The sequence below is a fragment of the Myotis nattereri genome, assembly GCF_964212035.1.
Source record: "Myotis nattereri genome assembly, chromosome: 18".
Lineage (NCBI taxonomy): Eukaryota > Metazoa > Chordata > Mammalia > Chiroptera > Vespertilionidae > Myotis > Myotis nattereri.
In genome coordinates, this window is record NC_138093.1 from 20,048,622 (window position 1) to 20,065,022 (window position 16,401).

The window sequence follows — 16,401 nt, forward strand, 5'->3', positions numbered from 1 at the left end:
TATATCAGGGGTGGGCAAACTTTTTGACTCGAGGGCCACAATGGGTTCTTAAACTGGACCGGAGGGCCGGAACAAAAGCATGGGTGGAGTGTTTGTGTGAACTAATACATGTTAACACTGCTGCTGGTGAAGGAGCGGAGGGGAGAGCAAGAGAACCCTCCGCTCTTTCGGCTCCGCGGGCCGGATAGAACAGCCAAACGGGCCGGATCCGGCCCGCAGGCCGTAGTTTGCCCACGGCTGATCTATATTCATAATTATAATTTTATAGATTCTTATAACACCGATAGTACTAAGAACATCAATGCATTTCTACTGCTAAATTTTCCTTTTTAGCAACTGTCTTTTTAGATGCAGGATAGTGTAGTAAAAGCACAGACTCTTGAGCCAGACTGCTTAGGACCAAATCCCTACTCTGCCACTTACTGGCTGAATAACTTTTATGCACTTAAATTCTGCCTTACTTTCCTCACCTGAGGAATGAAGATGACAAATGATAATTAAATGAGTTAACATACATAAAGCACTTAGGACAGTAGTAAGGATGTTACATGCATTAGCTACTTAAAAAAACACAAAACACAGGGATTTTAAACTTTGCATTCATGTTGTCCTTTACTTTAAAAGGAGGGCCATTCACCCTGACTGGTTTGGCTCAGTTGGCCCGCGGACTGAGGGGTCCGGGGTTCGATCCCAGTCAAGGGCATGTACCCTGGTTGTGGGCATATCCCCAGTAGGGGGTGTGCAGGAGGCAGCTGATCGATGTTTCTCTCTCGTCGATGTTTCTCTCTCATCAATGTTTCTAATTCTCTATCTCTCTCCTTTCCTCTCTGTAAAAAAGATCAATAAAATATATTTAAAAAATAAATAAATAAAAAGAGGGCCATTCATTAGGAAGATTTAAAAATTAAGTTATAATTTTTATCTATAGACAGAGGAAACTAAGAGAGAGAAAGGGAGGGAAAGAGGAAGGTACAGAAGGAGGGAGAAAGAGAAAGAGAGACCGCGAAAGGATGGGGCAGCTAAAGAGAGATCTTACACAGGAAGGAACAGGGAGACTAGAGAGCAAGCCTTGCAGGAGTAGAGAACAAATGCAGAATGGCAGAAGTGGAATAGGTGGATGAGACACTGCCACCCAACCCCCTCACCCCACATGAGCCTTCCAGGATCAAGAGAGAGAGCTCTGAGAGCTGAAATAATCCTATCCTATCTAATAAAAGAGAAATATGGTAATTGGCGTACGACCGCTACCCTTCCCATTGGCTAATCAGGGCAATATGCAAATTAACTGCCAGCCAAGATGGCGGCCGGCAGCCAGGCAGCTTGAAACTAACATGAGGCTTGCTTGCTTCAGTGACGGAGGACTCCAACGTTCCCCGCCTGCCGCTGCAGGCCTCTGAGCTGCAACTCTAAGCAACTATGTAACAAATATAGAAGCTAAACAAAACCCCAGAAACCTGCTTTAGTCCGCCGGGCTTCAGCCATCAGGATCGCAACATTGTAAGCAAAGGCCAGAAACCTACTTTCAGCAGCAGAGGCCTAAAAGCTGGAGCCAAGCATCAAAGCTAAAGCTGGCCCAGAATAAAAAAGAAAAAAAAAGAAAAAAAGGAGCGGTTGGGAGCTTCAGTCACCCCCAGCCTGAAAACAGCCCTCAGCCACTCACCCAGACTGGCCAGGCAGCCCAGTGGGGACCCCAACCCTGAAGGGTGTGTGACCAGCTGCAAACAGCCATCAGCCCCTCACCCAGGCTGGCCAGGCACCCCAGTGGGGACCCCCACCCTGAAGGATGTGTGACCAGCTGAAAACAGCCATCATCCCCTCACCCAGGCTGGCCAGGCACCCCAGTGGGGACCCCCACCCTGATCCAGGACACCCTTCAGGGCAAACCAGCCGGCACCCACCCGTGCACCAGGCCTCTACCCTATATAGTAAAAGGCTAATATGCCTCCCAGCACCGGGATCAGTGGAGCTGCGAGGCCTCCCGGCACCGGGATCAGCGTGACGGGGGCAGCGCCCAAACCCCCTGATCGCCCTGCGGCTCTGTGTGTGACAGGGGGCGGGGCCACAACCTCCCTATCCACCCTGCTCTGTTCGTGACAGGGGAAGGTGCCCCAACCCCCTGATCAGCCCTGCTCTGTGCCTGATAGGGGGGAGCTCCCCAAACCCCTGATCGCCCTGCGGATCTGTGTGTGACAGGGTGCAGCGCCCAACCCCCTGATGGGCCCTGCTCTGTGCGTGACAGGGGGCGGCGCCCCAACCCCCTGATGGGCCCTGCTCTGTGTGTGACAGGGGGCAGCGCCCCAACACCCTGATTGGCCCTGGTCTGTGCATGACAGGGTACAGAGCCCCAACACCCGTGATGGGCCCTGCTCTGTGAGTGACAGGGGGCAGTGCCCCAACCCCCGGATTGGCCCTGCTCCGTGCGTGACAGGGGGTGGCGCCGCAACCTCCCCATCCACCCTGCCTTGACTGTGACAGGGGGCGGTGCCCCAACCCCCCAATCGGCCCTACCCTGAGCGTGACTGAGGGTGGCATCACAACCTCCCGATCGCCCTGCTCTGTGCATGACAGGGGGCGGCACCCCAACTCCCCAATCGGCCCTGCTCTGAGCCCGACCAGGGGCTGCACCTAGGGATTAGGCCTGCCCTTTGCCACCCGGGAGCAGGCCTAAGCCAACAGGTCGTTATCTCCCGAGGGGTCCCAGACTGCGAGAGGGCACAGGCCAGGCTGAGGGACCCCCTACCCCCCGAAGTGCACAAATTTTTGTGCACCGGGCCTCTAGTGTAAGTAAATAACTTAGAAGAGTTTTTCAGTATAGAAAAAAACAAGTGGTATTCCACTTTAGAAAGAGATCTCAATGGTATCCTGAGTGCATAAGAAATATAATCCCTATTTACTTAGTGTGAGGAAACCTAAGAGTCTGACCATCACTATACAAAGGTAAAGGCTGAAGATGGGCAGAAAAACAGAAAGAGATATATCAGGATAAAATGTTATTTCCATAGCTGGCATAAAAAATCTCATTGAAAGCTGCACTGTAATTAAGACTTCAAAAGTACTTACATTCCAATTGCCCAAAATCAAAAATTTCTATCCATAAAAAGAGTTTAAAAACTATATTATCACCAGGATAATTTCTAGCTTAGAAAATCAGTAATTGTGACTTCAATATTCACTAGTGAACACACACACACACACTAACATATAGAACACTGTATTTATAGTATGAAATTACTTTCCAACATTTTTACATTCCTTCCATACTGGTGTATAGCATTCTCATTCTCTCTCTCACCATTTAGAAAGTCACATAACAGAATTTCTAACTTATGGACTTACTAAGGAATATTGTTTAAAAAATTTAGTAAATCTCCAAATTTTCAGAACATTTGATTCCCTTCCTTATTTAATCATTTCAAAAGAAGTAGTTTTCCAAAGTTATGCAACTGATAGAAAAGTGATTCTAGAGCCCACAAGGCAGCATTAATCCAAGTTCAGGAACCTAAAGGCTTCTGCTTTGAAGGATTTGTTTTCCCTTTTATTTAACCTAGCCCATGAAGTCCAGTCCTGCAGAATATCAAACCACTTATATTTCCTCATTTCCTAAGTTCCTTCTCCAAGTTTATCATAAAACTCTATGTAGAAGAATTTGATATTCCAACAGAAAACCTTCGCAATATTTCTTCCAAGGTTCCTTTCTGCTGTGCAATCATCTAATGATTTTCCTTAATGAAAAAATACTAAATGGTAGAGAAAAAAAGGATTGTAGCCAATGCAATTTTAGAGCAGAGATAAAAATGAAAGCCATAGCTGAAAAGGTTCAAATTCATGGTTTATTATAAACCAACATTGAGCTGAGAAAGCCAAACTGCAACTGGAGCACTGGCAGGTCAGAATTTAATATGCAAGTAAACATCACACTATAACTCTGAGTATGTTACTCTTTAGAATGAAGCATTAAACTTTTGACTAATATACACAGTAGTACTCTATTCTGCCTACCCAGATCTAAAAATTAATCTTGGGAAAATTAATCTTCATTCCTAAAAACTCAATCTAAAGATTTCCAACAAATCTTAGGCTATTCAACAAGTAGAATTCTTATATATTCACAAATATCTTGATGATAATAATATCTTGTCTCTGACTAGATACTATTATCAACCATTTACTATTCACCCTAAGCATTTCCTATTTTGTCTCTCTTCTCCGGCTACCATTCCTCTCTCAAAAATTCTACATCCATATCTTCCTTCCCTACTTCTTACTTTTCTATTGCCTCCCAGGTCATAGACTCTCTGCCCCCATGCAGGAATGTTCGTGGCTTTTTTTTGTCCTGCCCCCTCTACCTTAATCCTTTTTTCCATGTTTTTTACTTCTGCCCCTGAAGCAGAAACAGCAGGAATGCACAACACCATATAAAGAGACAAGTATTCTGGACATCTGGCATTCTCCTTTAGCCTCACATTCTGTCCAGCCATCTATGCAAGAATCTAAGAGTCGTGTCAATCAAATTTTTTTTAAAAATTAAAAATAATGCCAAACCGGTTTGGCTCAGTGGATAGAGCGTCGACCTGCGGACTGAGAGGTCCCGGGTTCGATTCCGGTCAAGGGCATGTACCTTGGTTGCGGGCACATCCCCAATGGGAGTGTGCAGGAGGTAGCTGATCGATGTTTCTCTCTCATCGATGTTTCTAGCTCTCTATCCCTCTCCCTTCCTCTCTGTAAAAAACCAATAAAATATATTTATAAAAAAAAAAATTAAAAATAATATGATAAGGTATGGAATCTGTCACAACCCAGGTAAGACGGGAAAGCATTTGGTGAGTAGGAAAGAGAGACTTGCTTAGTCGAAGCTATGTTTTCTGAATAAATTAAATGCTAGCATACACTTTGGGGGGGGGGGAAATATTTTAAAAATAAAAAGTCATTCCAAAGACTCACCTAAGAAATTAGGATACAGATGGTCAATATTATCCACAACATAGTTACACTTGGGACATCTATTATTGTCCTCCAAACTCTGATGAATACACTTGTAGCTATTAGCAGAGAAAAACAATAAAATAGGTTTGATTAAGTCAGTGACAGATTAATAAACTGGTCACAAAATAATGTCTATTAGTTTTCTATTCCTCATTTTCAACTTAAGCAATCAAACAGTTTATCCAATTTATTCCCGCTTATATTGTATATCATAAAGAAGATACATAGGGCATTTATTAGACAATAGTATACAGAGTTATTGAAAAATAAATTCAAATAACAAATCTACTGAATATAAAATTTAAAAAGATGATTAACTGAAAGTAGAATATATTACTCCCAAACAAAAAAATTAACAACAGGAATTAAACATACACAGATTACATACCCACATACCCATTAACATGGCTACTATTTTTTAAAAAAAGGCAAAAATCAACAAGTGTTGGCAAGGATGTGGAAAAATTGGAACCTTTATGCACTGTTGATGGGAATGTAAAATGGTACTGCAACTATATATAGAAAGCAGTATGGCTATTCCTCAAGAAAAATAATCATAGTATTACCTATAATCCAGCAATTCCACTTATGGATATATAACCAAAAGAACTAAAAGCAGTGTCTCAAGGAGATATTTATATACCAATGTTCAAAGTAGCATTATTAACAACAGTTAAGAGATGAAAGTAATTCAAGAGTCCACTGACAGATGAATAGACAAAATATAATAGATACATGCAATGGGATATTATTCAGCCTTAAAAAGAAAGGAAGCTTTGACACATGCTACAATATTAATGAAACTTGAGAACATTATGCTAAGTAAAATAAGCTAGTCACAAAAAAGACAAGTACTACTTGACTCCACCTATATGAGGTCTAGAATAGTCAAATTTACAGAGATAGAAAGTTAAATGGCAATTGACAGAGGCTGGGGAAAGGGAAAAGGAGGAGTTGTTTAATAGGTATAGAGTTCCTGTACGTCTGCTTGTAGTTAAATTTTTATCTCAAGTGTAGAGTGAGTTAATTGTGTTTTACTTTATCCACTGGCCTATCCAAGGCTCCTCTCTCGCTTTGTTTTACTTTGTTATATTTCTTTTCTTCTGAATTGAACGTTTTTTTCTTCCTTTAAACCAGTGGTTCTCAACCTTCCTAATGCCGCAACACTTTAATACAGTTCCTCATGTTGTGGTGACCCCCAATCATAAAATTATTTTCGTTGCTACTTCATAACTGTAATTTTACTACTGTTATGAATCATAATGTAAATATCTGATATGCAGGATGTATTTTCATTGTTACAAATTGAACATAATTAAAGCATAGTGATCAATCACAAAAACAATATGTAATTATATATGTGTTTTCCAATGGTCTTAGGCGACCCCTGTGAATGGGTCATTCGACCCCCAAAGGGGTCACGACCCACAGGTTGAGAACTGCTTCTTTACACTTTGGCATCTCTGAAAATTGGGTTATGTGTTATAAATGATGGGATTAAAAAATGTTTCTATTGGCTAAAACTAGCCATTGGATGTAGTAGCTGTTTTGCAAGAAAAAGTTCTGGATATTGAATGAACACAACAATGTGCACATATACTTAACATTACTGAACTTAGAAGTGTTTAGGATGGTAAATTTTATTATGTGTATTTTACCACAACTAAATTTTACAAAATATACACATATTAATGACACTGATAGAAGTGTTAAAAAGAACACAGAAGTTTTTAATCCTCTATATTCTTTTCCAATGTCCGTTTAACCTGCTTTACTGAGCCTCATACCTAGTCCCGCAAGTGAGTTAAAGGTGCTTTGTACTGATTACCCAGAACCACCACCCCAATTTTCTAAAAGAACAGTTAAAAGCTCTTTAACAATTAATAAACCCAAAAGTTTTAAAATCTACCTGTAAAGCCTATGGTAAACCTAACTACTTCACAGATATTATACACCAACCATATGCTTACTGCCTTGAGCCAAAGAACCTATAAAGATATATCAAAAAAATAATATGATTACAAGATAACCAAAATTACTTAAAACAAAAACAAAACCTCTCACTAGCTACATTTACACACAGATTTAAGAATACCAAAAGGCAATTTTGCTAAGTAAAATCATCTTACCAAAAGCTGTGGCCACATTTCGTCATGTATGCTTCCTCGATCATATCAAAGCAGATAGGGCTAAAAAGAAAATAGAAAATAATTGATACTTTTAAAGTAGAGGGATTTCAAATTAGAAAAAGTCAGCAACAATACAACAAAATCCTATTTCCATACACTGCAGTCTCCAAACATCTTATCAATGAGAGATGAAATTTCTCTTGAGCTGAATAAACTTCAGGGGATTGCAGGTCAAATGACAATTTGTTCAAGATGGCACTAGTGGCCATCAAGCTCTAAAATGAATTAAATAAGTATATTAAAATGGCCCCAATACTTTAACTAACCCATAATTTTTAATAGTGCAATGCAATCACAAGAGTCCTTAAGAAAGTTCTATCATCTTCTTTGATCATCCGTACTCAAAAACATCTACCTAGATCTACTAATCCAAATGTGCTTTTATTTCCTATCTCAAAAAAAACTAATTTCCTGAAAGATAAATTTACAATTCCAATTTCAATAACTCTTCTAGGTAATGAAGATGGTAATGATAGTTAATACTCAAAACAGCACAAACTATATCCATTAAAACAATGACATATATTAACCCATTTAATACTTTCAACAGCACAGTGTTGGTAGGTACCTATTACTAGACGTACATTCGTACTACATATACTTAGAAAATTGAGGCGGACACCTGAGGAAGGAGCTACAAGAAGAAAGAATTCTACAACTCTATACAGGGTTCTCATCAAGTCCATTGCTGAATACTACTCATACATGTCCAGAGTAAAACTCCACAAGATAAGTTTAAAAATAACCACACAGCCCTGGCCAGTGTGGCTCAGTTGGTTGAGCATCATCCCATGCACTGAGAGATCACAGGTTCGATTCCCGATCCCCAGTAGGGAGCATGCAGGAGGTAGACAATCGATGTTTCTTTCTCTCTCCCTCTCCCTTCATCTCTTTCTCTCTAAAATGAATACATTAAAAAACACATTTATATACATAAATACATATACACCTATGTATATACATTTATCACAGTTTAATATGAATCTCAAAAATATTATTATGCCAAATTGAAGAAGTCAGAAACAAAAGGCAATGTATTCAATGACTAGATTACTTGGGCCTAGGATCACGTGTTCCAATTCTGAATTTGGGGACAAAGAGCTCCCACCCCAAAGTACACAGACTAGGAAGAGAGAAGGATGGATTCCCAAAGATAAAATCAGAAATACGATAAACAGAAATCAGACCATCTATTACAATCCACCTTTCTCTCTACATAGAAATAGAGACAAAAATCAGTTCATTAAATTTAATTTTGAAAAATGAAAGGACAATTAACTTATATATGAGAATATGACCAGAAAACATGTTACTCAATGAAAATATTGAAATAGTAGGGACCTATATAAATAGAACTTGATACATACATATATGAAGAAAGGCAGAGGGCAAAGAACAAACAAGGTGAAAGGCAAACATGTGGAAACATATGTTAAAAACAAGTCAAGAATCATTTTAATTGTGTTGAATACAAATTTTGTATAATACAAATTTTAACAGGAAAAAGAAGAAAGCCTTCCTCCCAAGCTAGAGAAGCTTTGAGGATAAAGCAGCGGTTCTCAACCTGTGGGTCGCGACCCCTTTGGGGGTCGAACGACCCTTTCACAGGGGTTGCCTAAGACCATCGGAAAACACATATATAATTACATATTGTTTTTGTGATTAATCACTATGCTTTATGTTCAATTTGTAACAATGAAAATATATCCTGCATATCAGATATTTACAATACGATTCATAACAGTAGCAAAATTACAGTTATGAAGTAGCAACGAAAATAATTTTATGATTGAGGGTCACCACAACATGAGGAACTGTATGAAAGGGTTGCGGCATTAGGAAGGTTGAGAACCACTGGGATAAAGGGTTGCAGCTTAAACTTATTTAAAATAGGAAGAAATAGTTTGGCTGGAGTGGCTCAGGGGTTGAGTATCGACCCATGAACCAAGAGGTTACCAGTTCTATAACCATCAAGAACATACATACATATGCAAGGAGAAAAAATGAGCAACAAGGTTTAAGGTTATAGTTATCTTAACAATTGTTAGAAGAAATATGGTCACCTAAGGAATATTGACTGGTCTGTTATTAAGAAAGGTTTGTAAAGGGAAAAGGTAGTTTCCTATCAGCACACTCTTTGGTAATAAACTACTACTGTACAAGTACCTCCCTCTCAATTTATAGACCAGAATTCAAGTTAATAGTAGTCTTTTATATCCTGCTTCATAATCACCTCATTTTCTCTGCCATTTGATGCACCTAAATCTTATGTTGACACTGATGCTGATAAAAGAACCATAATGAACTATGACTTGATATCGTCTTCTGCAGAGTATCTTTCATCATCATTGTCATCCAACCAGCATATGTATTATAAAACAAAAGAATCAAGGTGTTGTTGTTTTTAATAACAAAATAAACTGATGAGTAAATAGGTCCAGAGACATGGAAGCATGGAATAGACTGACAGATCTCAGAGGGAAGGGGGAACAAAAGAGGGGATGTGGGAAGAGATTAACCAAAGAAATTATATGCATATATGCACAGCCTATGGACACAGACAATAGTGCAGTGATGGCCTAGGTTGGGGCAGGATCTGGGCGGAGGGAGCAAAGGGGGTGGGATGTGGGGGACATTTGTAATACCCTCAACAATAAAAATAAAAAATTTTTGCTTTGTTTTTAATAACTGTTTGTACTGATCTTAGAGAGAGGAGGGAGTGAGAGGGGAAGAAAGGGAGAGGGGGAAAGAGAGAAATATTGATGTGAGAGAGAAACCTTGATAGGCTGCCTCCTGCACAAGCCCATACATGGGAACAAACCCACAACCTGGGCATGTGCCCTGACTGAAATCAAACCTGAAACCTTTTGGTGTATGGGACCACACTCCAACCAAATGAGCCACACTGGCCAGGGCCAAGTTTTGTTTTGCAGATTCAAGGAAGTTCTTAACTGATATTGCTATAACAACAATGTAATGAATTCTAGCTTATTTCAGTAGTTGAATATGCTTTAACATCTCTTAAAAAGACTTTTTAATTGTTTGGAAAACTGTAGCAATGTGGTCACAGGTTTCATCTTCAGTGCTAAGTATGATTTATAGATAATGGCTGCCTAGGGTGCAATGCAGTGAGATAACATCTGAATTCAGAAACATTTAACATCTAAGCGAAGTAATAATGCCAGGATATGACACAATTATGTGATTAAAAAGTCTTTTTTTAGGATAGTCTATTATTAATAGTTTGACTTGAGAGGCAATGACATATTTAATAAGTGTCAGATCTGTTAAATGTAGATCCTACCTACTTCTTATCAGACAGATGACTAGAGTTAATCTTCCCACAAGGGGCTAGCTACTTTGAAAACATTTATTTCTGCTGCAACTTAGAGAATAACTGGGTCTTGCAGAAGTAGAAAAGAGCATTTCAGGTAGTTGAAAAGCTAATGCAGAGGCAGTAGTAATGTGAAAGAATAAAAGAAGTCATCTTTCAAATACAGGCTAAACTCAAGTAGCTTTAATTAAATGGATCATGTAAGAAAAATTGGAAAAATGAAAGTAAGAAAGACTTCCTTTGAATGTCAACGATTTTTCCAACTTCAAGCTAAATACGACTCTCCTGTACTACAAAATTCTGTCTATAAATCAGTTAAAATGACCTGCAATTTGATAATATATTCTTTTGATCCTTTGTGTGGAAACTATAAATCCCTAAATGTTCAATTTTGCAATTAAAAATAAACTTTTTAAAATATATAAGTCAAGAGAGGCCAATATGTATTACTGAAAATTAGGCATTTGACTTTAAATCAATTATTCTCAAGAAGATGACAACATGTCATTATCACCAGAGTAGCTTTTTCGAACTAGACTGCCCACTCCAGCCTCCAATTCTGGAGGTAAGCAGGCAGACAGGCATGGAGAGGAAGAGGTTAGGGATTAAAAACATTTATCTCATGTGATTATAGAACAGTTGTTTCCCTCCAATCTACCACATTTAAAAACCACTAGGATAAATACATGTACTCAAACCTAAGGATCTGTAGTCTAATTCCATACAAAGAAAGCACTAGGTCAAGAATTAGGAGATCTGAGTTCTGATTTTGTCCCTTAGCTGTCCAATTTGAAACAAAGTTACTCAACATTTTTGTACCTCAATAGAAATATAATTATATTAGTATTATATTAAAATTGGAAGTCTAGATAACTTCACAGAATTGCTCTAAGGATCAAATACAATGTGAAGTATAAACATCTTTAAAATGTAATGAATAAGGAATTGTCAAACTTCACTCTCATTTAGATGTAAAAGCATAGAGTAATTGGGATTGACTCAGTTTGACTGTGAAGCATACAAGACAAGACCAACCACACCCAAAGTCAATTAAAAATGAAAAGGATTCTTTGAGCCTTGCCTAATCCATATCTTCCTACTCCAAAAGATTGGCCAAATCAAATCTAACTTGAAAATCGGGAAACTAGATTCCCATTAATGAAATCTTCTGAATAGTCAACTTCACCAGAAATAACCTTACTCCTAAAAAATAAAAAAAGTGCCAGTTATTTATACTCCCCATCCCTCTCCAATCCTATATAATAAAAGGCTAATATGCAAATTGTCCCCTCAGGAGTTCAACCGACCAGGAGTTCAACCACTCGCTATGATGTGCGCTGACCACCAGGAAGGCAGGCCCCGGCTAGCAGCCCGAAGGCCCGGATTGGCCCTGATCGCTGGCCAGGCCTAGGGACCCTACCCGTGCACGAATTTCATGCACCAGGCCTCTAGTTTCCTATAAAATAGCTGTTAGTGAGTACAATGAAACTCATACAGTGCCTAGCAGACAGTGAGTGCCAAATAAATATCTGCTGAATGAATGCTTGATTCCCTTATTTCTCACATAGTGTACTTATATGGATGCTGGCATGTGTTCCTTTAGCCTACTGAAAAGTGAAATGCAAATGGTGGCTAAAAAAAAACGTTTGATCCCCAGTCAAGGCACATAAGGGAATCAACCAGTGAGTGCATGGATAAGTGGGGCAACCAATTGATATCTGTCTGTCTTTCTTGTCTCTAAAATCATTCAATCAGCCCAGTAGGTGTTATTCAGTGGGCTGAGCTTCGTCCTATGCACCAAGAGGTTACTGGTTCAATTTCAGTCAGGGCACATGCCCAGGTTTTAGGATCAGTCCCCAGTAGAGGGTGTGCAAGAGGCAGCCAATCAATGTTTCTCTAGCATCAATGTTTCTATCTCTCTCTTCCCTCTTCCTTCCTCACTCTGTAAAATCAATAAAAATAAATAAAATAAAACCATTCAATCAATAAGACAATTGAATCCTGCAAACCCTCACTTTGTTTCATTAGCTTCTACTTCACCATATGATGCTCTCTACTGAGTATGGGCACAAACACCTCTTAGACCCAATAATAAGCTACTTAAATTATTTATAAGTAACAATCACATTTATAGCCCAATTTCAATTAAAAAGGAATTAATTCTGAATGCAGACGTATTTAAGACAAAAGCAAAAATATGAACAGACATTATTAACTGCAAGAACTGGACATTGTAAGTCTAATCAATAACTTCCTATTATATTTATTATTACTGACCCTTAAATAACTCAGGGGCTAGAGGCACTGACCCCACACAGTTGAAAAGCCACTTATAACTTCTGACTCTACAGTCGGCCCTTCGAATGGTGGATTCAACCAATCGGGAATGGAAAACGTTATTTCCTATCTGAGGTTAAGTATATGAAAATACTGTTTTTGTTCAGCGTTGGTTGAATTCATAGATGCAAAACCACGGAACAAGGGGCGACTGTATTTATTGAAAACAATCCATGTAGCCGAAACCGGTTTGGCTCAGTGGATAGAGCGTCGGCCTGCGGACTGAAGGGTCCCAGGTTCGATTCCGGTCAAGGGCATGTACCTGGGCTGCGGGCACATCCCCAGTGGGGGGTGCGCAGGAGGCAGCTGATCGATGTTTCTCTCTCATCGATGTTTCTAGCTCTCTATCTCTCTCCCTTCCTCTCTGTAAAAAAATCAATAAAATGTATTTAAAAAAAAAAAAAGAAAAGAAAACAATCCACGTATAAATGGACTAGGCACTTCAAACCCCTGTGATCCAATGGCCAACTGTAATGACACCAACCCAGATCTTCGACCCTGAAGTGAATCAACTTCCCCTATGAGAGTGCAAGCCAACTTCCTATATCACACCCTCTAAGTCTACATACAATTTTCTCCAGATAACAAGCACGAAATCCTACCAGTTCTCACTCAGCTTAATGCAATTCCTTCCTCACAAGTCTACCATTTAGACTGCATTTCGGGTATAAATCCAACGAAAATCCCAAAACACTCTCATCAATACAATGAACTAAATCTTTCACTTAAGGACATCTAACTATACCCTCTATGCCAAATATCGTAACTAAACACGACGGTGTTTCATTCATGATGCCAACTATGATGACAAAACGTCTAATACCTACTGTCTCTCAAAGCAGAAGTGCCAGGACACTCTAAGCAGCGGTTCTCAACCTGTGGGTCGGGACCCCTTTGGGGGAGGGGTCGCCTAAGACCATCGGAAAACACACATATAATTACATATTTTTTTGTGATTCATCACTATGCTTTAATTATGTTCAATTTGTAACAATGAAATTGGGGGTCACCACAACATGAGGAACTGTATTAAAGGGTCGCGGCATTAGGAAGGTTGAGAACCACTGCACGCATTACACCAGTTACATCTGATACATGGATGAGATTTAGTAAATGTGGTTCCCTCTTTCAAGACATTGAGAGGTGAAATTTCTTTTTTGAAACAGACTTTCTTGCCTCAACAGTAGATTGAAAAGGGGCCCGCCCTTGGAAATAGGACGGATACTTACATGAAATACTACTTCTCCTTAAAACAGCCATACCTATGCTTTAGAGCACCATCTACCACAGTCTCCATAAGCAAACTCTAGCCAACAATTCCAACCCTCGAGCAACCCAGGAAGCTTAACCCTCTTCCTTTACAAGTTTAATCCACTTTGACAAGCAATCGGACTGATAGGATGCCTAATGCACCAGGCAGCCAGAAAACTCAAGGCCCACCTTTCTTCTTTGGTGCACACCCATTTATGTGACTGCCCATCTCGTCCCCCCTTATTTCTTATTCCCTGAACATCCTTCATTTACGTCCCCACCAGCACTTACCTCGTTAGTACGACACCCTGCTCGGGACCCCCAACATCCCCGCTTCTTAGCCCCAACCACCAGCTCGAATCCCCCAGCAGCACCGAAAAGCCACCTCCCCCGGACCCACCAGCCCGAACAGCAGCTCAGACCTGAGCGACAAGGGGGCTGCTCTTCACACCCACCAGACAAAGTCGTTGCTTTTGTCCTCGTAAGAGTTGATGAGCCCGTTGCAGAGGGGGGCGAGCAGAGGTCGCTTTCTGCTGCCGCTGCCGAGGCTGGAGCTGCCGCCGCCTCCGCCGGCGCTGGGCCGGGCCGGGCAGCTGAGTCGGGACAGGCCCGCGGACACCACCCCGCCGCCGCCGCCGCCGCTGCCGGACACGGCGGCCGCCACCAACACAGGCCGCCCCGGGCCCCCGAGGCCGCCGGAGCCCGCGGCCTGGGCTGCACCTCCGGACCCCAGCGCCGCTGCCGAAGCCGCCACGGAAGGGGGCGACGGGGAAGAGGATAAGGACGAGGAGGCGGAAGTCACCGAGGAGGCCGCCGAGGAGCCAGGGCTGGTCCCAGCGGAGCCCGACCCGGCCTGGCGGCTCCCGGACATCCTGACTCCCTCCCCTCCGGCCGGGCTCTCGGAGGAGAGGGACCGCGACCCGCCGCCGCCCCTACCCTCCGCCTCAGTGCATCCTGAGGATGCGCTTCGCGGCGGGAGGTGGGGCCGATGAACAATAAAGTTGATTTTTTTAAGGCGACCACACAACAGCGTCCAACGGGAGGGGGCGGAGGAAACTAATCGCGCAGAGTGAAAACCACTACCGCCCTCCAGGCCGCCGCCGCCGCCGCAGCCAACCCCGGCGCGCCGAGGAGCGGCCGTGCGCGTGCGCGTGCACGTGCGCGAGCGGCGGAAGGGGCGGGAGCGGCAGGGGAATACGACTTCAGACGCCGACCGGGTGGTGCTCAGACACGCACGGCGCGCCTCCGGTGACGGCGGCGGCCTAGTAACGACAGCGGCTGTTTACGAGAGCTGTTTTCGTTCGTGACGTACCGGAGGGCAGGCCTTCATAATGGGCGACAAGGCGGAGGAGAGCGGAATGAATGGTTCGGGTGGCGGACTAACTAGAGGAGGGGGAAGCGCTCAAACAGCGACTGCGCACGCGCGCCCTGGGTTACCCAGGGTCCCAGCTCCAGGCCGCGGGGCCGTGCCGGCGCGCAGTCGCGGAACCACGCATGCGTGTGGGAGAGCCGCATTCCCGAATGGGGCGAGGGAGCGGTGGCTGTCGCCTGAGAGGCAGGCGGCGCAACGCAGAGGCGAAGGCGCGACAGGTGCTTCCGAATAGGGAATGGAAGGCCCTGGAGCCTGGGGCTCACAGAAAGGACCCAGAAGCTCCGAGCGGTCGGAAGCACTGGCCGGGAGGCAGGGACTCCACGTCCTACTGTTTGAAGCCATTCCACAGTATCCTGAGGAATGAATCAAGATGAAGTCAGTCAACAATGCTTTGTTAGTGGAAAACGTGGTAGCAGGCGTTACCAATTGTATGCGTTCGACCTTCAGTTCACTTTTGCATTTTGAAAAGTTATTTACCAAATGAAGCATATCAACAGTGGAAAACAAATTAGACCTAATCAGAACACAGCTCAGTCAGAACCCCGGTTTAATGTGGATCTGATATAATCCTAGCACAAACCAAGTAAATCTGGCATTTTAAGCTACCAGGAAATTTGCACTTCCTGGTAGGCTTTTTAGAATAATAAGAATCGATTACCAAAAAAAAAACTGATGGTAGATTTTCCTTTGCCTTTTTGAAAATCCCTAAGATTCTCGGGGATATAAATTAGAAACAACCGAACTGGTTGGTTTTTGGTACTCTTTCTAACTCTATCATTGTATGATTCTTAGAGGGAAAGATCCCTGGCTTAATTTTCACAAGTTTTGAAGACTAGGGGCAGCAAGGGCCTTTCCCTAGACACGTCTGTCCATGCTGAGGGGGCAGGACCAGGGAGGGGGCTAGATGAAGGCCCAGCAACAAGACCTCGCCATTG

At 42.2% G+C, this 16,401-nt stretch overlaps 1 protein-coding gene across 1 annotated transcript in view; it reads right to left on the bottom strand.

Moving 5' to 3' along the window:
* Positions 1 to 14,965, bottom strand: part of COP1 (COP1 E3 ubiquitin ligase) — a gene marked incomplete at its 5' end in the record, with an annotated part of 104,172 nt that extends 89,207 nt beyond the window's left edge. The window contains 3 exons of the mRNA XM_081113215.1: positions 4,942 to 5,039; positions 7,113 to 7,172; positions 14,550 to 14,965. Coding sequence (XP_080969341.1) covers positions 4,942 to 5,039; positions 7,113 to 7,172; positions 14,550 to 14,965 — 574 coding nt within the window. The remainder of the gene's footprint in view (positions 1 to 4,941; positions 5,040 to 7,112; positions 7,173 to 14,549) is intronic.
* Between the last annotated feature and the right edge of the window lie 1,436 nt (positions 14,966 to 16,401).